Source organism: Myotis daubentonii, chromosome 1, assembly GCF_963259705.1.
Source record: "Myotis daubentonii chromosome 1, mMyoDau2.1, whole genome shotgun sequence".
NCBI lineage: Eukaryota > Metazoa > Chordata > Mammalia > Chiroptera > Vespertilionidae > Myotis > Myotis daubentonii.
Genome location: NC_081840.1, coordinates 26207356 through 26231846, shown reverse-complemented (window position 1 = coordinate 26231846; position 24491 = coordinate 26207356). Strand labels below are relative to the sequence as shown.

General features: G+C 49.9%; 1 protein-coding gene and 1 pseudogene across 2 annotated transcripts in view; one reads left to right on the top strand and one right to left on the bottom strand.

Moving 5' to 3' along the window:
* The window catches only part of GALNT16 (polypeptide N-acetylgalactosaminyltransferase 16), an 83045-nt gene that overhangs the window by 37668 nt on the left and 20886 nt on the right, over window positions 1-24491 (top strand). For both annotated transcript variants that reach the window (XM_059692257.1, XM_059692248.1), the window contains 4 exons: window positions 18835-18992; window positions 21626-21724; window positions 22580-22647; window positions 23398-23463. In XM_059692257.1, coding sequence (XP_059548240.1) covers window positions 18835-18992; window positions 21626-21724; window positions 22580-22647; window positions 23398-23463 — 391 coding nt within the window. The remainder of the gene's footprint in view (window positions 1-18834; window positions 18993-21625; window positions 21725-22579; window positions 22648-23397; window positions 23464-24491) is intronic.
* LOC132227695 (ferritin light chain-like) lies at window positions 1239-15706 on the bottom strand (annotated as a pseudogene).

Here is a 24491-nt window from a genome sequence, read left to right as displayed (position 1 = left end):
CTTCCTTGGCATCATCTTCTCTTACACACACACACACACACACACACTGCTTTAGAAGTGCTTGCTGTGTGGCAGTGCCCTGGAAATGCTGAGCTAGATTCTATCCCTGGCTTTGTCCCTTTTTTCAAAATCTATATTTAATCAGTTTGGTCCTAAAGGGAATTAGCTTAGTCAGGGCTCCAGTGAGTGCCAAAGGCTTGGGATTGCACCAGAGGTTCTGAACCTGGAGCCCAAGAGTGGACTTCAGGGAGCGTGTGAACCTCCTCAGCCGCCTACAGCAGCGTGTGGGTTTATGGGTGCTGCTTTTAACGGGGTCTCAGAGCAGGTGCGTGACCGCTGTTCACCTCTACCCCAAATAGGTTAAGAACCACTGCCACAGGCACAGAGTGAGTAGCTACTTCAAAAGCAGGCAAAGTAAAGAAATGGCATTCTAGAATCTAGGGAGGGGATCTTAACAAGAGATGCTCAGGGAAACTGCAAACTTGTGTGAATACACCTGAGACGAGGACAAAGAGATGGCATTAGATCGCCGAAGAGTTCATAGCTTCCCGATTTAAGAATCATAGGTATGAAGGCTTAATGACGTTAAGGTATTAATGTCATCTGAGAGGGAATATTTGTAATAGTAATTATTTTCAAAATGTAAATTCATTTAGTTCATAGCAGAAAATCTGGAAAAGTCTTCTGGAAATGTTCTAAAATTCAACTACAATTCCAACACCCAGAGATAATAATTGTTTGGGTGTTTTGTTTTTTTAGTGTTTTTTTTAGAATGTCTGGTATCTGTCTGTATCTCATTCTCTCTCCATATGTACATGTATAGTATATGCAAACCTAGAATCATACTGATTTTTAACATGATTTTTGTCTACATATTATTTTATGAGCACCATCTCTTATTGTTATTTCCTAAAACTCTTTTTTACTGTTTTATGAGATTTCAACCAAATCTTATGTAGAAGTCTAAAATATAAAATAGATGAAAGATGAGAAGTTCTAGCTAGAGTACAGGGAGAGAAGAAACACAATTTGAAAGCCACTGCTTTCAAAACATGAGGTTTTGTTGTTGTTTGATTTTGCTGCAAAAAGCTTTATTGCTTCATTTGGTCCAGTGCATGGGAGAGGGCTTCAGGGTGGTTAAAAGAATGGCTAGTAGTTTCGGGGAGAGGCTCAGGTAAAAGCCAGGAGCCTGGGGAATGCAGAGGGGCCTCTGAAAGGCCTCTGGGCTCCAAAGGCTCCTAGTCGAGTTTGAGGGTGAGCCTTTCGAAGAGATACTCGCCCAGCCTGGGGGCCGGTAGCCTGCGGATGTTAGTCAGGTGGTGGCTCATCTTTCTGATGAATTTCACCTCCTCATCCAGGAAGTGGTTCTCCCGGAAGTCACAGAGCTGAGGGTCTGTGCGGGTAGAACCCAGGGCCTGCAGCTCCAAAAGGGTCTGGTTCAGGCGCTTCTCCAAGGCCAGGGCGGGTTGCATGATGTCCTGAGTTTTGCCCCACTGACCTTGGGAAGGCTTCAGCACGTCCAGGAAGAGAATGCTGCCGCCGTGCTTGTTTTGCCCCTTTAAGAGATGCTCTCAAGCTTTTTCTCCACCAACTCGCAGAAGAAGTGGCCCACACCCTCGAGCGCGTGGTGGTGGAAATAGAAGCCCAGAGAGAGGTAGGTGTGGGAGGCCCGCAGGTGCAGGTTGGCCAGGCGGTTGACGCAGCCTCCACCCTGGTGGAATAATTCTGACCAGTTGGGAGCTCATGGTTGTTCGGCAATAAGGAGTTAAGGTAGAAAATAAAATGGTGTGTTGGCTGGTCCTAGAAGTGGTTCTGAAGGTGGTGGCTGGATAAGACGCAGGAGAGTGGCCGGAGGCTGGAAGAATGGGTGTCCCTGGGTGTGTTCTGTCCAAACACTGTTGAAGCAAGAGACAGATCCGGGATCACAAGGGCACTGCCTCAAAACATGACTTTTAATAGCTATATTCTATTATTGGATGTGTAAGGTGACCAAATTTAGCAAATAAAAATATAAGATGCCCAGGTAAATTAGAATTTCAGATAAACAACGAATAATTTTTTTAGTACAACTATATTCCAATGTGAATTTTAGATAAGCAATGAACAAGTTTTATTTAGAATAAGTATATTCCATGCAATATTTGGGACATAGTTATCCTAAAAAAATTTATTTGTTCTTTATCTGAAATTCTAATTTAACTGGGTAGCCTCTATTGTACATGACCACCTTATGATGTGCCACAGTTTATCTAACCAAGCTTCCATTGTTGGGCATTTAGATTGTTTCCAATGTTTTACTGGTGTAAAAAATATGAAGTGGTATATGTTTGTACCCACATCTCATATACTTATCTGTATATATAAAAGGCTAATATGCTAAGTGTCTGACCATCCAACCAGTCGCTATGATGTGCACTGACCACCAGGGGGCAGCCGCTCAACACAGGAGCTGCCGTGACGCACACTGGCCATTTACAGAGACACGGCACCGCGGACCTGGATAAAGCAACACTTGGCTTCCCCCAAGTAGGACACAGGCCCCGCCACCACCCCAGAGTGACAGCCCACCAAATTGCAGCCGACACTGCCAAGACTTCATGGTGCAAAATGTGGCCCACAGCCCAACCCAGCCTGCCGGGAGCCGGTCCATCCTTGCTGTTTCAAGGGACCTGGCATATATGGCATACGGTTCTTAATATGTTTGCTCACCTTCTTGGTGCTGTGTTTTAACCAAAGTCACCTCTCCGAGAAAGGTTGAATCCCCAGGTAGGGATTTTCCCCTGAAGTTAGGGAGGGAATAAAACCCCTCAACTAAGTGCCAGGCGGGTAATTAATCCCTTTAACTACAAACAATCATGCTTAAACTACATAATCTTTTCTCCCTGGAATGGAGATAAGAAACACCCTAACCTTTGTAATAGAGATTGATAGGATTGAATCAACTGGTATAAATACAGTTGTAACAAGACAGAAACACTCAGAACACAGAACTAAGGACACAGGGCTTGGAAGACAGGACCAAGAGAGACAGAGCCTAGGCACAGAACCTACACAGAACGTCCTCTAGAGACAGAAGAACTTCGCTGGCGAGAGCATGCCGGAGGATCCTGTACAGGGACTGGCCTCGGAGCCTGGAGGCGGAGCCTGGCGAGAGAGCATGGCAGGGATCCTGGACTGAACCTGACTGCGGAGATTGGCCAGAGAACCTGACCAGGACCTGGCCACAGAACCTGGCTGGAGATCCGAAGCAGAGCCTCTCTGGAGATCAAGACCAGAACTTGGCTGGAGATCCTGGCTAGGCTGCTGATCAACTGAACGCTGCCTCCGAGTCTTTCCCTCTTCGCCGACTCCGTCTACACCTTTGGGGACCCCTGGACCCGCTGGGGTTGGACCCCGGCACCAGCCCAGAAACAATGGCTGTGGGTGCCGGGTAATGATGTCATGTAGCAACGGCTGGCTTCTTCTCCCTAGCAACTAGCTTCCTTGGAGTTTCTTCAGCCCAGGAACACAACTTGCTTTATAGCCAGGTGGAAACATTTTACACTTTAACCAAATGTCTGTGAAGTGTTTTCCCCTGCCTCATCTCATTTGATCTTCATAGAAGTCCTGGAGTAAGTAGATAGGAGACTCGATGGAATCCTATTTTCTTTTCATTAGCTGGAAAACGGAGATTTAGAAAGCTTGGAAACTTGACCCGGCTGAAAAGAAATGATGGACCCTGAAAATGACTTCAGGTTTTCTCACTGCACATAATATAGTCAAACTCTGCTGCAGTTAAATATTTTACCCTTTGTTCTTCTTGCGTGATCTACAATAATAATTTGCTTTGTGTTGATATTTACTGCTCTGTTGCTGACAATTACCTGAAAGAGAAGTTGGGTTTCTTCACTGTGCTGGAAAAAGTTTACCTACTTAGAAAGCAGGTCTAACTAAGCAAGTTTATTCTATATATATAAAAGGTTAAGTTGACTCGTGCATGCACAATATATATAAAGCTCTCGCTGGTGCCAGTTGCACACATGTGTTTCGGTCTGTCAATGTTGATCGTGAATTTGGTTGACACTTCTATTACAGAGAAAGGGCAAATAGCGATATTAAAATATTTCTTCTAATTAATTTCCTTTCAATGTGCACAAATTTGTGCACTGGGCCACTAGTTATTTTATAACATCCTAGAATTATAATCGCTAGACCAAAGGTTGTAAACATCTTAAAGGCTTTTGATTTATTTGCAAATTTGTTTTCCACAAAGGAACATACTCCCAAGAGCTATGTATATGAGCGCCTGTTTTGGGAGGGTCAAATATGCATCAATCCATTACTAGTGGTTTATGTTGGCTTGGCTTGCTGCCCTGGTGAGCCCCTGAGATGTTAAGCTTCAGTGCTGGCAAGTTTGATTGGTGGGGTTCAGGGTGCCCAAGAGGGGGTGGTTAGTCCAACACTATCAGGGTGTTTTGGGTCAAGGGTCAGGGCTGATAAGACAGGGTAGAAGTGTGTGGGACGGTCAAAGGAGAAGAGGTCACAGTGACAGCTCTCACCAAGAAGTAGAAACAAGCTGTAAAGAGGCAGGCTCACTGTAAGGCATTCTTTTTAGTAAGCAGCCTGTGTTCCATAAAGACGACTGTTCCAAGGAGGGGAGAGGCTAGAGAGGAAAAGTCTCAAAGGGCTTCTTTTTTCCACTTAAAAAAATAAAAATGACATAAACATCGTAATAACCGAAAGGATGGAAAATCACCCGTAATCTCGCCATCCTAACAAATCGCTGTTTTTATTTTTCAGTGTTCCCTTCTTGTCACAGTCCATAATTTTTACATATCTGCAATCACAGAGCATATGCAATTTTCATCCTGCTCTTTTCTCTCATTATTGAGCAAGCATTTTTCTGTGCTGCTACAGAGCTTTCATAGTTACTATGGTTAATGTTATTTTTTTCTTGGTTTCACAGATAATAATTATTCATTAAGACAAATCAGAACATCCAGATAAACAAAAATGGAATCACAATGCACGTAATAATTTATAGCCTGCCTTTTTTCACTGAACTGTGGATGGTGAACATCTTTCTTTGTTTAACAGAATACATTTCTATGTCTTTTTAAATAGTTGCAATGTATTCTGTTGAAGGGATATACCATAATTCATTGACCTGATTTCCTATTACTGGAAATCTAGGGGGTTTTTTCCCTCCATAATCTTTTGCTACTGTAAATGGAACCCATTTTTAATCATTTCCTTAGGACAGATTTCTAAAATTGAATCATAGGTACACATCTTTTTCAGACTCTTGATACATACTGGTAAGTTTACCTCTAGAAGATTTATACCAGGTTAGACTCCCTGTAGGAATGCATAAGAGTGTACTTATTTCCCCACAGCCTATATCAATTATTGTAAATGGTTGCCATATATTCTTTTCAGTTCACAGAACATAATTTACTTATTTATTTCCCTACTCTTGACATTTTGATTGTTTTCAAATTTCCAGTCTTATAAATAAGACTGTCGCGAACATCTTTACGCCTAATAATTATCTATTGTTAGTTATAAGATTAAAATAGGAACCCTAAATGAATGGCACATTTACACATGTCACTCCCCTTCCAAAGGTTAAATTTAATTCTTCTGGGTGTATGGGAGATGTGGGGCCCAATTGGCAGCCTGCCGTGGTTAGGGGAAGATAATGGACAGAATAAAACAGAAAAGGCCGTGGGCCAAAAAATATAGCACTAGAAATGTACTGCCAGACTGTTTTCCAAAAGGGTACTAATTTAATAACCATTCTAGTGGCTTAAAAACAATTTAATGTAATATTCAAAGATATTAGCCAAGGAAGACAACCACTATCCACCATTAACCCACAGTAATGTCATTCCCACAAAGGACTCTTTAATCACAATGAAGCATCCATTTCTGTCCCTCCCAGACCCAAAGCTAGCATGCCCATCTGCCTAGCTCAGGCACTTGGCAGGAGCCGCCAGTCGGGCCCCCAGGTTACCCTGCTTTCTGCAGCTCCCCATGCTAGAGAGCCTTTGTATTCTTACCTCCTGTGCAAACCTCAAGACCCCAGAGGGAGGAAGCACTATTTTTATGACAATCAGAGCTGCTGACCTCCCTTCAGTTCCTGGGGAACCAGGGTCTCTGGAGCACAATGCACACACCCTCTTGATGTGACACCCTGCTGAGCACCTACTGTGTGTCAAGCACACTGGCAGGTCACATAGGACAAAGCGCTCAGAGGTCCTCCGTGGTCTGCAGTAAGTGGGTACTGAAGACTGATAGAGTGAGCCCTCCTTCCAGGTGGAGGAGCCCTCAGAGATCATCTAGTTCCCTTTCTTGATGTTTTCAGATTTTCCCCCTGATTATTCGCTCGTATTTGAACTCTTCCAGTGGAACCCTCCCTCACCCCCAACATAGTTGTTATTTGATCAGGATTACACTGAGTTTGTAGATGAAGTCAGGGAGGACATATCTTTATATCACTGAGAATATATGAAGAACATCCTATATAATATGCAAATTGACCAAATGGGGGAACAACTGGTAGCTATGATCACCAGGGGACAGATGCTCAATGCAGGAGCCAGGCTTATGGCTGGCGAGCACAGCGATGGTGGTGGGAGCCCCTCCCCACTCCATGGTAGCAGTAAGGATGTCCTATTGACATCCCCCGAGGGCTCCTGGACTGCGAAAGGGCACAGGACGGCCCCCCCCCCTGCCATCCAGTGCACAAATGTCATGCACCAGGCCTCTAGTCCTATATAATAACGCGGTAATATGCAAATTAACCCTCACGCCCTCTCAAGATGGCTGCCTATGACCAGGCCGTCAGGGGGGTTAGTGAGGGACAACCAAACAACTGAACAAGCAGGCTGCATGGGGCAACCAGGCGGGCAGGGGGGCTGTGAGGGGTGACCAGGCCAGCAGGAGGGGCAGTTAGGGGGAACCAGGCAGGCAGGCAGGTGAGCGATTAGGAGCCAGCGGTCCAAGGTTGTGAGAGGGATGTCCGTCTGCGGTTTAGGCCCGATCCAGGGGATCGGGCCTAAACCGGCAGTCAGACATCCCCCAAGGGGTCCCCGATTGGAGAGGGTGCAGGCTGGGCTGAGGGGACACCCCCCCCCCGCCCTGTGCACGAATTTCATGCACCGGGCCTCTAGTATATAATAAGTGGTTTATTTAGATTATCCTACAAACATGACACAGTCATTGTGTTGTTGCTCATTAACAATTATGGTTCAGTGCCCTGTGCAAAAACTGCAGTGAATGTGATGCCTAATGTTGAGTTTCCATTGGTCCCAGCATGTGTACCTGTGATGCACTGTGATTAGGTGACTTGTGTCTCTGATTTCTCATTGAATAAAACTGCATCTTTGGTACATCCCAGAAGTAATCAAAAGGCTCTATCCATTGAAAATATTAGTATTATTCCTGCCTCGAGACGTTATGACCAGTTTTTGTACTGTGTCTAAATAAAATGCTGGGCTGCAGGGAGAGGTGCCAGTCCAGAGGCATGACCCCTCTTGAAGGACAAGTTGCACCTGCCCCCGAGGTGGCCCTCAAAGAAAATCACTCCCAAGGCAGGCTGCTATTTCCCAATTCCCTTACCCCTCCTCCTTTTTCTTTTTTGCTTAATCTGATTTTAAAAGTCAGCCTCTGTTATGCTTTCTCCTATTGGTAGATAGAACCTGTTTAAGTATTAGTCATAACCCATAGGAAATGTACTTCTACACTTGACCCACAAACCAATAATGTACTGCATCAGCTACTATTCTTCTTAAAAATATATTTTTATTGATTTCAGAGAGGAAGGGAAAGAGAGAGAGAGAGTGATAGAAACATCAATAATGAGAGTGAATCATTGATCGGCTGCCTCCTGCACTCCCCACACTGGGGATTGAGCCCGCAACCCAGGCATGTGCCCTGATCGGGAATCGAACCCGTGACCTCCGCGTTCATAGGTGGATGCTCAACCCCTGAGCCTCACTGGCCAGGCTCAGCTACTATTCTTTGTTCTAAAAAGTGTTATAAACTGAGATGCCCACTCCATGATCAGGGTCTTGCTGAGTTCTAATGGGTTGAATTTGATCCTGGCCCAGCTGGTCTCGACCTCAGTGGGTGAGGCAGGAGGCTGTCGCCACCCTTGAAATAATCATACTGTATGTGTTCTGTGTGTTATAAGGCCCGTTATTCTTTTTATTTTTCCAGTTAATATCTGGCAGGTTCAAGTTCAATAGACTCTGAAATGAAACACCTGTAGTGCCATGCTAGCGTATAAACATTGACATATTACACTTGCGCGACTAGAGCAGAACGGGTGGTGACCTGCACCATATGTTGGCCAGGAGGGTGTTGTTGGGGCCCAGGGAGCCTTGGGGTTGCCCGCCTCTGCAGTTTATGGACTGGTTTCCTTTCTCCCAGCTGCAGAGCATGGCAATGTAGTTTGGGGGGCTGGTACCATCAAACAGACAGGAACCTAAACAGGCATCGGCTTTGTCTCCCCCTTTTGCTATGATTGCAGCAAGTCATCAGGACCCTGAGGGTGTCCCTGACTGGGAAGACCAACAAGGGCCTGGGCTGACCCAAGGATATCTGGTTGTTTGCTTTTTGGTCTGAGTAATACACACTCTTGTACTTTTCACTTTTTCCATAGCCTCCCTAGCCATAAGCAGAGAAGTTTCCATGCCCGTGTCAGGCCAAGAGATGACAGGCCTGGGCAAGCCCCCATCTGAGCCATGAACTGATGCTCTGACCCTGAGCCCAGGAGGGAGGCAGCCTCCAGGCTGCACTTGTCGGGACCTGGTTGTGTTCTGGGCACCAGTGTCCAGCTTCCTTTGGAGCCAAGGGACCCAGAATTGGAAGGGAGGTGCCAGGCACATCTGGGCCCAGGAGTCGTTTGAGGCACACAGAGGAAGCTTTGTGCTTAGGCTCTGCAGCCAGACAGCCTCAGTTCTAGTCCCAACCCAGCCCCGCGGCAGCTGTGTGACCTTGGGCATGTTGTTTTACCTCTCCAGGCCTCAGGAAAATGAAACCCTGGAAAATGAGAACAAGAGCATCTATTTGGCAGGGCTGCTTGGAGTCAGAAATAAGCACCTAGTGGAGCCCCAGCTCAGAGCAGATCCTCAGCAAGCAGTCAGCACTGACTCATTTCTGTAGAAAAGGCCTAAGTCTTCATCATGCTCTGCAGAGATATGGTTGGGAGGGTAAGGCAAGGTTTGGGTATCCTTCACAGACCGAAGAATGCTCTGCTCCAGCTGGGTAAACTGATAAACAAGTAGAAACTGAGCTGTCACACCATGTAACCCTAGGCAGTGGTTAGCAAACTGCGGCTCGCGAGCCACATGCGGCTCTTTGGCCCCTTGAATGTGGCTCTTCCACAAAATACTGACTTCTGCACATGGGCCACGAAGTTTCAATCGCACTGTACGTGTGCGCCTGCACGTGGTATTTTGTGGAAGAGCCACACTCAAGGGGCCAAAGAGCCGCATGTGGCTCGCGAGCCGCAGTTTGCCGACCACTGCCCTAGGGTGAACCACCCTTAAGTCCCTCTTCCCTAGGGGTCCTCTGGGGCGGGAAGAACATAGGAAATGAGACCTGGGGAGCTTGTTTTGACCTGGACCCTGGATCTGAGCAGAGACCATCTGGAATGGAGGGCCTGGTGGGCCAGCCTTGAATAGAGGACCCTATTTGGCTGAGATCCCTAAGGGAATGGGCAGTGTACCCCCTCTTTCCTGGTGAGACCACTTGTGTCATAAAACTGGAGTCATCAGCGCTCCTGGAACAGTCAGGTCATGTGGGAAATGTAACTGGGAGCCCGAGGTAAGCTTCCCAGGCAGCTCCTACCCTGTGCTGCCAAGTATGTAATTAAACTAGAGCTCCCTGGGCTTGTGGGCATAGGTGGTGCAAGGTGGTGGTTTCCATAGCAGCCATGGAAACTAGCTGAGTTGCAGTCAGCTCTGCTAAGGGTATAGCTCCGGGTCAGTACAAATAGACGCCAAACAGCAGACTCATGGTGAGGGTCCTTGGAAGGGGACCAGGGTAGACGGGCTCCAGGGACCCTCCTGGTTCTTGGTCCTGTGATTTCACCCGCCCATGACTAGCAGCAGCTCAGCCTTGGTAGCGCACTGGAGCCTCCTGGAGAGCTGTAAGAACCCCTGGAACATGTGTCCCCCCTCCAGAGATTCTGATTTAATCGGTCCTGGGAAAGGCCTGGACATCAGGATTTTTTAAATCTTCCCAAATGATTCTAATGTGCAGCCAAGGTTGAGAACCACTGGCAAAAGGCAGGCGAGCTAACAATAAAATTACAATTTATGTGCCGGGTACTGTGCCAAGCACATTGTCTACATTCTCTTCTTTAATCCTCCCATGAATCCCCATTTTTCCAGGTGAAGAAGCCTTCTCAGAAAGGGTCAGAGCAGTGAGCACTGGTGTTCTATTCCAGGGCTGTCAGAGTTCAAAGCCCAGGCTGGTAATCCCTATAATAACGGCCTTGGAGGCGTTGTGAAGAGGAAGATGGGGACAGGTCTGGGGCAGGCCCTCAGTGAGGTTCCCGGCCCTGTGCCACCCTGTGGATAGGAGGAACGCTGGCAGGCCAAGTGGGGGTTGGCTACTTCCCCAGAACCCAGTGACTCATGGGGAGGCCCTGGGGGACCTGCCTTTTCATTTGGGAAAGGTGGAACCTGAGACTTTGTGCTCAGAGAGATGGCGAATCGTGATTCCCTACCATTCCCAGCTCTCAAAATGAATGGCAGTCTTTCAACTTCAGACATAGCATCAGATGAGATTTTTGTTCCCAGGGGAGTGGTAGGGAATCACATTTTATTCTCCAGGTGTTTTGGGTTTAAAGCAGACTCAGGAGGCATCCATAAAATAGGACCAGATCCTTTATATTTGCAGTTCCATTGAAACTCAGCGAAAGGCAAACCCAGCAGGTACCTGTTTTACTGGCAGTAAAAGGAAATTGGACAGCAGTTATTTAAAAAGGGGTCTGAGTTATTTAAATCTAAAATTTAGGGGTACATGTATGTTTTAAAAGGAAGTTTACAAGGCCTGGGGATTTGGGTTGAATGGCTTTTTATGAACATGACATGGAAAATATTTTCCTTTCTTATTTTAAACCTTCCCCTTTGCTGTTTGTTTTCTAAATTTAGAAGTCAGGAAGAAATATGCAGATCTAGCTAGAAAAAAAAGTGAAGCAAGTCAGGCATGTTTCAAAGTTTAATTGAAGTGACGGACTGAAAAGAAGAATCTCCAAGAAGAGAAATAATTCTTCTCACTTTATAGAGCAGAGTCATTATTTCAGCTTAAACAACTTCAGATGTGATTGACCTTATTGGACATGGAAGGGCTGGATTTGGCACTTCCCGAAAGAACAAAGTCTGGAGGGGAGGCAGCTGCCTAAATGTCAACCAAGGATGCTTAGGGAAAGGCTGGAGGGCTGTGCGAGGTTCATCAGGCTGTCACTCATCGACTCCCCACCCTTGTTCCTGGACATGGCAAATCAAGGGCCTCTTAAGTTGTGGTCCAGATGGAAACCCCCCCCACTTCCCCCACCCCAAAGCCTGACCACAGAACTGCTGGCTGGGAATGCCCCACCCATCTCCTGGCTCAAGTCACTGGGCCAGATGCCAGAGACCAGCCTGGTATCTTAGAATGAATGGCTGCCACCTACAGCATGTCATTGTGATTAATGGCTCATTTTGTTTCTGATTTTGTTTCTCATTTTTTGATAATGGTTTTCTATTCATTGAAAGGACTAAGGACTGACATCTCTGAACTTTTGGTCATTAGAGAAAACATTCAACTGAAACTAGTTTAAGAAAAAAAATAGAGCCCTGCTGGTGTGGCTCAGTGGTTGAGCATCGACCTATGTACCAGGAGGTCGTGGTTCGATTCCTTGGTCAGGGCACATGCCTGAGTTGCGGGCTGGATCCCTGATGGGGGGTGTGCAGGAGGCAGCTGATCAATGATTCTCTCTCATCATTGATGTTTCTATCTCTATCTCTTTCTCCCTTCCTCTCTGAAATCAATAAAAATATTTTTTAAAGGATACATACATACATAGATTTTTTTAAAAAACCAAAGTAGTCCTAGCCGGTTTGGCTCAGTGGATAGAGCGTTGGCCTTGGACTGGAGGGTCCCAGGTTCAATTCCAGTCAAGGGCACATGCCCAGGTTGCAGGCTTGATCCCCAGTTGGGGGCATGCAGGAGGCAGCCAATCAATGATTCTCTCTCATCATTGATATTTCTATCTCTTTTCCTCTCCCTTCCTCTCTGAAATCAATAAAAATATATTTTTTAAAAGAAGAAAAATATCCTTGGGTGAGGATTAAATAAGTAAATAAATATTTTAAAAAACAAGCCGAAGTAAATTTGGAATGGGTATGACTGACTTCAAACAATATCATTGGAGCTCTTTCCCTCTCTTGGCTCTGATTGTTTCTTCTTGGTTTCATTTTCCAGACAATATTTTTCTCTATTTTTTAAATATGTTTTTATTGAATTTAGAGATGAGGAAGGGAGAGGGATAGGGAGAAACATCGATCGGCTGCCTCCTGCACACCCTTTACTAGGGATCGAGCTTGCAACTCCGACATGTGCCCTGACCAAGAAGAGAACCAGTGACCACTTGGTTCATGGGTTGACACTCAATCACTGAGCCACACCAGCTGGGCTATTTTTTCTTTTTTTTAAATGGACATATAACAATATATAAGTTTCAGGTGTTCAACATAATGATTTGATATTTATAAAGGATGTCCCCCCAAAAGTGTTTACACACTTTGAATAATTATTAATTCCAATGGGTTAAATCTGAAAAGAAAGAAACATCAACTGAGCTATCAGCTATTAAAGTGTGTATACATTTTTGGGGACACCCTGAACATTATTGCATAACGATCACCACAATAAGTCTAATTAACATCCGTCACCACACATAGTTACAAATCATGTTCTAGTGATGAGAATTTTAAGATCTACTCTCTTAGCAACTTTCACATATACAATACAGTAAGTCCCCATGCTGTACATTATATAGACAAGCTTTCTCCATGTGATTGGCAAGAAGCCCCTCGCCTGTCAAACTCAGCAGTGCTGATAAAAAAGATCTTACCTTATAGGAAAGTCTCAGGGAAGATCCTCATTGGCCCAGAGTTAGTCAAATGACCATTCCTGAACTAACCCCTGTGTCGGGGGTGCAGTGAGAAGATCAGCCTAGCCTGAGTCTTGTGCCCACCCCTGTGGAAGTGATCGAGGTGGTGGTGGGACAGGGGACAGTGATTGACAGCTCTGCCAGGAGCATGTGACTAGGCAAGGAGATCCCTGAGGCAGCAGAAACTACCTTGCCACCTCCTTGGTCCACCTCAGCTCCGAGTGTTGTGTTAGACAAGAATGTGTGTGAGGAGCAGGGGGTGAAGATGCTTGAGGTCATGATGGCTCATCGTGCATGTATTCATCAGCCATTGTGTTTGAGTCCTGTGATCACTCAGGCACTGCTCTGGTCTTTGGGATCCAGCATTAAACAAAATAGATAATACGTGTCCCAGTGAAGTTTATACTCTTGTGGGAAGAAACAGTCAAAGAGATAAAATAAATAAGCAAAATACACACAGAATGGCACACAGTGCTGTAGGAAAAATAAAGCAGGGCAGGACTAAAGCAGATAGGGAATTTGAGGGTGGGTCGGGTCGCAGTTCTGCAAGTGATGGTGGGGCAGGTTCACAGAGGCCACATTTGAGCAGGGCCCTGCAGGGGTGAAGGAGGGAGCCATGCAGACATCTGGGAGAAGAGCCTTCCAGAAAGAAGTCAGAAGGAACAAAAGGGCAAAGGGGAAGGGTGCCAGTGGCTCAAGGAACAAGGAGGTGAGTGCAGCTGGGGCAGAACCAGAGAGGGGTCAACAGTATAAGTTGAGTCTAGTCAGGTGACAGGGTGCCCACACACAGTCTCTTGGTCACTGTGAGCTCCAGGGCTCTTGCCCTGAGGGACAGCGAAAGTCACCAAAAGTCACGTGATGTGGCAAAGGATCCCACTTGTTTGCTGTTTTCTCCTCGGTTGATTATCAATAAGTTGGGACACATTTAGGTGTTCATTCATTCATTCACTCGCTCACCCATTCATTCCTTTATTCAGCAAATGCCTGCTCAATACCTACTATATGCCAGGTGCTGGGAGCTCAAAAATGAGGAGCCCACCATCTAGTGGAAAAGAAAGAGAAGTAAACACAGATGTCAGAGCCATGTGATATAAAAACTCCACAAACAGCCTCAAGTGCCCTCACCCCCTCCAGAAAGGGCAGCAGTGGTGGTTCCAAGTGGCTCCAAGCCCAGGATCTCAGGCTGATCCAGATATAGCTTCTCATGGTCCCACAGCCTAGAGCCACAGGGTGCATTAACCCCTCGCATGCCTATGTGCCTAGTAAGCACCATGGATGGGAAAAGGGGATAGAAGCAGCACACTTCCCCTTTCAGACAGAGGAGAAGGGGAACAGCATTTACTGGTACCCAGTCCGTGGGCCAGAGCCATTTCCAGACTCCTGCTCTAGCTGGGGTTGGGGTGGGGTGACCTTCCTCAAGTAGTTCTCCAGCTACCTGTGCTCTGGGGTTGGAGGCAGGGCCGCTGTGGCTCAGTTGGTTAAGCATCATTCCATGCACTGAAAGGTTGCTGGTTCAATTCCCAGTCTTGCTGACTTGAGCCCCAGTAGGGGGTGTGCAGGAGGCAGCAGATCAATGATTCTCTCATCAATGTTTCTTTCTCTCCCTCTCTCTCTCTAAAAAAAAAAAAAAAAAATCAATAAAAACATATTTTAAAAAAATAGTAACGTTGGAGGTGGGTGTTTCTTCATGACCCTCCATGGCCAGCCTTACATGGGTTTGGGGCGGAAAGGGGGCCGGTTTCCTAGATTCCTCTTCTGGGGGCCACACTGCTTTGTGTTTATTTCTGTCTTCATAGCCTCTTGCACAGTGACTGCATATACCAGGCTTTCGGTAACTGTGTTAATACCAGTGGGATGCCCCTAGGATACTGCCTGTGGACACCCAGGACAGGGGTCTAAATCAGGTTGTGGAGCATGGGGAGGGCATCAGGGCCCCTGGATTTGTGGCTTGGAGGACCCAAAGGATGGGACTGCAGCAGGCCGTGCAGGAGAGGCAGCTGCTTTGGAATTCATTTTGAGGTGTTGAGTTAGCGGCACCCAGGGGACATTCAAAGGCCTGGAAGTCTCCAGATCAAAGATCAGGGCCAATGGGAAAGGAGAGCTGGCGAGCTGGGAGGGAATGAGCGGTGGTGTGGGCGTGTGAACTGGGGCTAGATGTCCGAGGAAGATGAGCACTGGGCGGTGACTGGCGTGAGGCCAGGAAGGCGCTGGATGGAGAGGAAGTGACAGCCCTGCCGAGGTCACCTCTCACCCGTCCTCAGTATTCCCTCCACTTGGCAGACACAGGGCCAAGCGAAGTTTCAGCTCCAAACCCCGGGGACTGTTGGGTCAAGGAAAGCAGGGCTAAGGCCTCTGGGAGGGGCTGGGCCTGGTGTTTCCACGGCACCCTTCTTCACAGCTGCTCACAGGAGGCTTGGACCCCTGGGGGCGATGGGTCTGCAGGCGGGAGCAGCAGGGTTTCCTGACAGCATCTTGGAGGGCGTCTGGCTTAGTTTTAAGGCCCGAGAGGAACTTCTCTCGAGAGCCGCGGCCTGAGCAGCCGCTCTTCCACAGCATTCCCTGTGGCCCCTCGGAAGCTGTGGACGAGGTGCAGGAGGACAGCAGGCTGTGGGTGGGGCGCCCATCTCAGAAGTATTCCTTCCACTTCCTGATGCAAGAATGGTGCTCAGCGGACCTTTGTTGAACGAATGGGTGGATGAGTGAGTGAGGGAGTGAGGGAGTGAGGGAGTGAGTGAGTGAGTGAGGTGAGGGAGGGAGTGAGTGATTGAGTGAGTGAATTCAAGCACTTGTAAGCAAATGAACGGGTGCCCCAGTGCCTTGGAGCCCCCAGGAACTTGCCCCCCGTGGCGGGAGGGTGGTGGCTCTCTGTCAGTGTTTATTGGGTGATGGGTGAGTGTGAAAAGAGGGCTCGGAGATGTTCTGAGCCCACAGAATGACCATCAGTCCTGAATGAATAAATGTTATTTCCCACATTCAACTTGAAGGATAATTAAGTGGCATCCTCTCCCTGTGGGAGCTTCTGCAGTTGTTCTTGTATAACTCCTCCACCATCAACTGGAGGTGCTTTCCATCTCCCTGACCCTGAGGGGGAAGGAAGGAAGAAGGGGGCAGAGGTAGCATCCATTCTTTTCCTGGGTGGGAAGGGCATAGAGGATCTCTCTCATTCTCACTCTCAAGTTGGACAGTTTAGGCCTCCCAGCAATCCTGGGTTCATATCAGAACATTCTCTCTTCCTCCTTCCTTTCCTCCGTCAGTCTCTCCTGAAATGGATTTTTAAACCACTCAGGCTCTGCTGTACCTGTCCAGCCCTTGGCATAGCACCAACTCAGAATATCACAGTGCGACAGGCGTGGCCATTGTCACACCCTGAGCATCCATGTGTAGCTGGGGCTGGCTGGGCCAGCGGCTACAGGAAGAAATCTCCCTCCTGGCTCTGACCTCAGGGAGCTCAGGGACTGGCTCTTAGGATGGGATGCAACTGGGGGCGGGAACACTACAGAGTGGCGCCCTTCAGGGTGATCAGCGCTCCCTGGAGCTTTCCGACTCGTGAGGTTGGGAGCTGGGCTCTCGGGAACATGGAGGCCCTGGGCTGCTGGTGGATGTTCCCCAGCCTCACCCAATACGTTGGTTTCCTGTCCCACAGGCCCAGCTGCCTTCCTGGGACCATCTCTCTAGGGACCAGGCCTGGGACAGAGTCCTCCTGCAGGGGTTTGTGCATGAACTATTCTCATCCGACTTCCTGCTGCCTCTGTGTGCCCCTAGCTCCAGCCCAGGCTGCTAAGCAGCTGGAAGGGTTGGAGTCGGAAGGCGCTCACAGCTGATGATATTTCAAGGCATTCTGGGAATGCCTGGCCAGCAGTTTGGCTCAAATAATGAGATGTCAGGATTCATCCATTCGTCTCAGGTATGACCTTCCCTAGTGTCTTTCAGGGGGGGACTTTGGGAGCACAGAGTAGGGTGTGGCTGAGAGGAGGGAGTCTGGGCCATGGCATCTGTCATCTATCACTGCCCGGCACTTAGCACCGTGGGCCCAGTAGGTCTGATGTGAGGCTGTTTCAGCAGCAAGTGCAAGTCCCTGAGAAGATGCATCATTGTCTGTGCACTTGACTCCCAGCAGTTCTGGCATTAGCCTGTGAGAGCCTGCTTGTCCTCACAGGTAGTTCTCTGGGTAGCAGCTTGTCGAAGCCCTGGGTTTTACTGATCATACCCAGCACAGTGTCAGGCCCAAGTTCATCCCTAAGAGACTGTCAATCTGCTGGTAGCGTGGTAACCTCCAATCTCCTTGGCGATTTCCTCAGGACACCACATCATGGGGGTCGGGTGTGCTTCAGAGTCACTCTCTCCATATCCTGTATACAGAAGTGGTCAAGAGTATGGGTTTCAGGCCCTAGACGGTTTGGCTCAGTGGATAAAGCGTCAGCCTGTGGACCCAAGGGTCCTGGGTTCAATTCCAGTCAAGGGCACGTACCTAGGTTGCAGGCTCATCTCTGGCCCAGGCCCTGGTCTGGGCTCGTGCAGGAGGCAACCAATCGATATGTTTCTCTCACATCAATATTTCTCTGTCTTTCCCTTTCTCTAATAATCAATAGAAAAATATCCTTGGGTGAAGATAAACAAACAAACAAAAGAGTATGGTTTTCAGCCCTGGCTGGGTAGCTCAGTTGGTTAGAGCATCATCCTGATATACTAAGCTTGTGGGTTCAATCCCTAGTCAGGACACATGCGAGAATCAACCAGTGCCGAACCGGTTTGACTCAGTGGATAGAGTGTTGGCCTTCGGACTGAAGGGTCCCAGGTTCGATTCCGGTCAAGGGCATGTACCTTGGTTGCGGGCACATCCTCAGTGGGGGGCGTGCAGGAGGCAGCTGATCGATCTCTCTCATGGATGTTTCTGGCTATCACTCTCCCTTCTTCTCTGTAAAAAATCAATAAAATATAAAAAAAAAAAGAATCAACCAGTGAATGCATAAAAAAGTAGAATAACAAATCAATGTCTCTGTCTCTCTCTCTTCCCCTTATTTCCCTCCTAAAAAAAAGAAAAAAAGAAAAAAGAGTATGGGTTTCAGACTTAAAACTACTAGTTGGAATCAAGAACCTGTGACTTACTAGGTCTGACCTTGATCTTTTTTTTTTTTTATCTTCACCCAAGGATATGTTTTATTTTAAAGAGAGAGGAAGGAGGAGGAAGTAAGAGAGAGAGAAAAATTGATGTGAAAGAGAAACATTGATCGGTTGCCTCCTCCAGTACTCCGACTGGGGATCGGACACAAAACCTGTGTATGTGCCCTGACTGGGAATTGAACCCACAACCCTTTGGTGCATGGGGTGATGCTCCAACCAGCTGAGCCACACCAGCCAGGGCAGTCTTTTTTAAAAATAGCCTTTACGTTTTTTAAAGAGCAGTTTTAGTTTGTTTTTTTAAAGAAGTTTTAGGTTTACAAGATTGAGCAGGAAGTACAAAGAGTTTCCACATATTCCCTGCCCCACACACATGCAAATACTGTTTTTGACTTCTTGAGCCTCAGTCTCCTCATCCGTACAATGCGGGGGAAACGATGATCTGCTCATGGAGTTGGGGTCAGGGACAAATGAGGTCTTGCTGTTGGCTCCCGCCTGGCAGTCAGTGGACCTTGCACAGCGGGTACTTTGTCCTGGGGCCCCTCTGATGCTGACCTTTGTCGCAGGTGACAGGAACGCCCTCCAGAGGCTTTGATGAGAAGGCGTATCTGGCAGCCAAGCAGCTGAAGCCCGGAGAGGACCCCTACAGGCAGCACGCCTTCAACCAGCTGGAGAGCGACAAGCTGACCTCAGACCGACCCATCCGGGACACCCGTCACTACAGGTGTGGCCTCCAGGGTGCCGACGGAGAAAGGAAGGCGGAGGGAAGGGCCAACCCCAGTTAGCTTGTTTTTCTTCAGCTACATGGACTTAAGAAATGAGGGAGATTTCCTCAGACTCGGTCTACTTGCTGAGACTTCAAACCCTCCCCCTCAGCTATGGACTCCTGTGGCTCCAAGGAGACCTTCCCAGCTGGGACCAGGGAGGCCCCTCAGCACCTCAGTCTGAAGTCCCAGGGAGAGTGACCTGCCAGGGGACCACCCCCAGGTGTTCCTGGTGCCCTGCTGGGGGTGCCCCAGGTGGAGACGGGCCGCAGCCCTGCCCACACTGCGAACCGTGGAGTGCTGTGCATGGCCCTCGGCATCCCTTCCCTTCCTCTCTTCCCGCCCCTCTGCCCTCACTTCCTTAAAACTCCCAGGAAAGCTGCCCAGTCTTGTTCTTAGTTCTCGCAGGGTGGCAGTTGGGAGAGACTGTAGACCAGGACCAAGGGCACCTCCCACGTTAAATCCCAGCTCCGACTCCGCCCAGTGTGAGTGACGGACCTTGGGCAAGTCAGCCCCCTCCTTGGTTCAGGCCCTTGTGTCCTGTCTCGTTTACAGAGTCGCCACCTCCGGTCTCTCCTCTTCCTGCCCTCACCTACGGGAACAGTCTGAGCTCCTTACCCAGACGTGGGAGGCGCCCCCTCTCCCTCTGCTCCTTTCACTGATGCTCCCCCATCCTATGCCTCTCCCACCGCCCTCCTCGTCTTTATACTCTGTTTCCTCTCCTGAACCCCCTCCACGCACACATACCTTCATGATTCCCCTCAGTGTCCTCTCTCCGGGGAGGGTTCCTTGCCAAGCCAGGCTGGTAAGGGGGCCTTCTCTGCTCCCCGTGCAGACACCAGGCAGAGCAGCAAGGGGCTGTCGTAGCTGACCCACCCATGTGCTTGCAGCTCTGGATGGCTATAGGGCCGTGTTGGACCCAGCTATGCACCCAGCCCTGGTTTGAGGGTGAGCGAGCACCCAGCGCCAGGCTGGCCCTGTTTGAGGGTGGGAGAGAAAACCCAGGTCAGTTGCTCTGCGGAAGCAGCTATAAAAGATACGTGTGAGATAAGGGGACCTGCCTTGTCGCTCATGGAGGTGTGCCTGAAGCCCAGTGGGCTTGGCAGCCTGTGCAAGGTGAGATGAATGCGTAGTTGGGGGAGCCCCAGACTGTCCTCCCTGTCCTTAACCCCAGCCAGGCTTGTCGGCCTCCAGAAACAATTCATGCTACCAAACAGGGCAGTGGTCCGCTCCTCAGGAAGGCCCCCGCCCAGGCCTAACGGCTAGCACAGGCCCTGGGAATTCTCCGTCCTGGGCAGTCTCCCCTTTTCTCCACCAGCCTGCAAGGTTATGTCCATGCAACTCCACTCAGAGGCCTTTTATGGGCAGCCCTGGCCATGGCCAACCTAGACCCCGGGCCTGGAGGTTCTGCTGTCCCAAATCTGTGAATTGAGAGGATGCCCGAGTCACTACTGCCCTCCCTCCCACCTACCCCCACTCTGAACCTCTCAGTGTTCACTAAAGAACTTACATGAGAAATTCCTCTTGGGGATACACACATTTTAAAATGAGACTCTTCAAAGCGAAGGTAGTGGTGGGTTGGTGAATTTCACCTGCCTCTCCTACCCCCGCCCCACCCCCCCCCCCCCGCATTCCCCCTCCAGGAGAATTATTCTGCCACCTCTCAGGACTTCTCCCATGGGGGCCCCAGGCTGGTGGGCCTCCCATCTGCTCTGCAAGAAATGGGCCTGGGAATTTGGCTGTAAGCTGCTGTCAGTGGAATGAATGCTGTAATGAAAAAATAGTCACTGCTGGAATAGTCAGAGAGCAATTGTAATAAAGAAGATTGCCATGAAAACCAGCCCCGTGGCTGCCTTCCCCAGGCCCCAGGAGCGTGAATAACGCCTTCGCGGAAAGACAGATGAAGGCTGGCAGGAGTGGAGTGTTTGAGTGTTTTCATTCCCTTTTCATGGTGGGGGTGGGGGGTAGGGGGAGCCAAGGGCCAAAAATGTGGTGTCTGGGGATGGCGAGCAAGAGCAGCTGGGGAGGGAGTGGGCTGGCGGGAGCTGCCTTTGCTGTCTTCTCAGAGGCCAGTTTCCTTCAGGAGCCCCGGAGAGGCAGAGGCGGAGGCGAGGCGAGGCTGCTCCCTGCCCGGTGTCAGCAGCCAGCTGTTAGGATGGGCAGTGAGAGGGAGGAATTCACAGCACAGCAGGCTGGGGGTGACTGCTCTCCAGATCCTACCAAATGTCACTGGGGGTGGGGGGTAAGAAGGAAGAAGCTGCAGGGTGTCAGAGACAAACAAAAGTCCCCCCCACCCCATTGTCTCTTGGCTGCTCCATCGGCAGGGAATTCTGTCTGTGGGACCAGACCTGGGGCAGTGCCTGCACATGGCCGGAACCTTGATGAGGGTCCCCGCCTGTGGGGTCCCTCCGAGGACTCCAGGCTGGGTGGAGTGTGGGTGTGAAGGGGCAAGACCCACGTCCTGGCTGCAGGCTTTATTTCTCTGTCCCACAGAGGTATTCCAGGGGGCAGCAGGCTGGACAAAGACAAGCCTCAAAACCTGCCCTGAGGACACTCCCGCAGCTGCCCTCTGACCTCTCTGCTCCCTTCCCAGTTGTCCATCCCTGTCCTACTCCTCGGACCTGCCGGCCACCAGCGTCATCATCACCTTCCACAACGAGGCCCGATCCACCCTGCTGCGCACGGTGAAGAGGTGAGCCCCGCCCCGGGACCTCTCTCAGCGGCCTCTCCCCAGGCCCCGGTGCTCTGCTGAGCCCTCGGCGGGGGAGGACATTGAGATGGGGTGCTGTGGCCGGACGGGTGAAGGCCAGCGGGCCCTGGGAGGGGGAGTCCTGCCTTCTGAGAAGCCGGGGCTGGTGAATCAGGGTCGGGGACACCCCAGAGGTCCAGTTGTTAGCAGATGCACAGTCCCACACAGGCCAGGTTCCTAGGAGGAGGGCAGAAATTCAGGGTCAGGAATGGGGAGAGGCAGGGCTGGACGTGAGGCCTCGGGTGGATGATGCCAGCTCAGTCGGCGCCTGTCAGTGATTCGGAGACAGGTGCCCCTCTGTCCTCCTGAGCTTGGCCCTGTGCTCAAGTCTAACTCGTACCCACCCTGCTTCTTTAATGAACTTAGTGGGAATAGGATCCCAAAAGGCATGCCCAGTGGTATTCCAGGGAAAAAGAAGCTTGGGTTTCCTTTTCCAGGGAGTAGAGGCCTGAACAAGCCTCAGTAGCCTTCCAGGCAGTAGCTCCATCCAGCTGGGCCCCCGGACAGGCAGCCAGCGCAGCTGCAGGTCCTGCCCCAACCACCAAACTAGGACAGTATCCACCCCCCACCTTGGGGGGTTCCAGGTGCCTGAGGGGCCAGATAGCAGGTCAGCGGGCCCTTAGCAGAGCCTGAGGAACACGGTGCTGCTCATTCATTGATCAGGGCCCAAAGGTTGCAAACAGCTGCCCATGGCCAGTGTGCTGGCCCCCGAGCTGGGTGGGGGGAGCCCCATGGCCGGGAGAAGTAAACAGAAGTGGCCCCTAAACCTGGGCTCCTCTGTCCCCGTCACTGCTCCAGTGTCCTGAACCGAACTCCTGCCAGCCTGATCCAGGAGATCATTTTAGTGGATGACTTCAGTTCAGATCGTAAGTATCCACCTTCTTTCGTTGCACCCTCCAAACCCCCATCTCCCCAGAATGCCTAGGCAAGCCCTCTTGAGGCTGCCCTGACCATCACCTGCTGGCCTCTGCCCACCCCCCACAAATCCCTGGAGTCTTTAGTCTTTTCTAAGTTCCCTTCCCAGTACCGCAAGGAGGGGAAAGAGTGGTGTTGTTTTGATGGGACACCAATGAGATGACATTTTTAAAGAATATATTTTATTGATTTTTTTACAGAGAAGAAGGGAGAGGGATATAGAGTTATAAACATCAATGAGAGAGAAACATTGATCAGCTGCCTCCTGCACACCCCCTACCAGGGATGTGCCCGCAACCAAGGTGCACGCCCTTGACCAGAATCAAACCTGGGATCCTTCAGTCCGCAGGCCGACGCTCTATCCACTGAGCCAAACCGGTTATGGCGAGATGACATTTTTAAACATTTGAAGCATCAGCAGCCTCCTTCCTTATTACAACTGTCACGGGGAGAAGATTGCCTGTCAGTCTAGCTCCACAGATGTTAGACTGGTGATGGTGCTGGCGCTCTCTGGCGTCCCTGGGGGCAAAGCCATAAGTACAGGCAGTCCTTAGTCTGGCCTGGGAGTGGGACCCAGGCCCACTGGAGATGACCGTGCTCCTCCATGCCGCCCATCCCCAGCCCTTTCCCTGGGCCTGGGCAGTTCCAATGGTGGCCAGACCACCTGTGACCTGAATGAGCCTCCTTCTCTCCACCCTCAGCGGAAGACTGTCTGCTCCTGACCAGGATCCCCAAGGTCAAGTGCCTGCGCAACGACCGGAGGGAAGGTAAGCTCTTGGACCCTGGTGCCACCGCAGACCCCTGTTGGCCTAGACCTCTGCTCGCCCCACTCCCTTTGGGTGCTGTGTCACGCAAACCAGGATGGCCCTGCTGCATTCCTGTGGCGAGAACCAAAGTCCCTAGAAGGAGCCTCCTGTCTCAGGTCCGTCCGTCCCAGCATGACTGTAGGCAGGTTGCTCTACTGAGAGATGGGGATAGTAACAGTCCCCTTTCTGCCTTGCACGGTGATTGTAAGATTAAGTGAGATAGGCCACATAGAAATGCTTCGGGACAGTCAAAAGCAGAATAAAGCAGACGGACCTCATTTCTAACCAGGAGGTGTTTAGGCATCAGCGACAGCATAAGACTACTCTCCAGGGGACACAGAAGAAGTCTAAAACGTGGTCCCTACCCTTGGAGAGCTTTGATGCAGCCGAGGAGTCAGAATTCACAGCAACAGGCTGGTTATAATTATTAGGATGGAGATCAGAGGAGAGGGTGCCGGAGGAAGGCGGGTGGCCAGGGAGTGGGCCTTGATTGGGTGAGGGGCGCTGTGAGACAGCGAGCAAGGGAGGGCTTTCCAGGCTCCCGACGCTGCAGGCAGAGGCGAGGCGAGGGTTGGGAGAGGCACACAGGGACTATAGTAGCCCTCCTCCCGCGAGCGCTCATCCTGTCGTGGGCGTTTTCTTTTTCTGCTCTTCACGGTCAGTCCTCATAATAGCCCATAACCCCCATTTTGTAGATAAGGAAATGAGGAGGTTCAGTAATTTCCCCAGGGAGGGGATGAATAGAGGAGCCCAGATCCCAACCCAGGGAGAGGGATCACCCCAAAGCCCAGCCTCTTCACCTCCTTCTGCTCACTCTCCCTTCCCAGGAGAATCCGGTCAGTCAGCAGGGGGAATGGGCGGAGTGACGGTAGATGACAGAGGACCTTAAGCCAGAGAAAGGCATTTAGACTTGATAAGGCAGATGGTAGGGAGCCACTGAAGGTAGGGGTGTGTGTGTGTGAGAGAGAGAGAGAAGGGAGAGAGAGGTG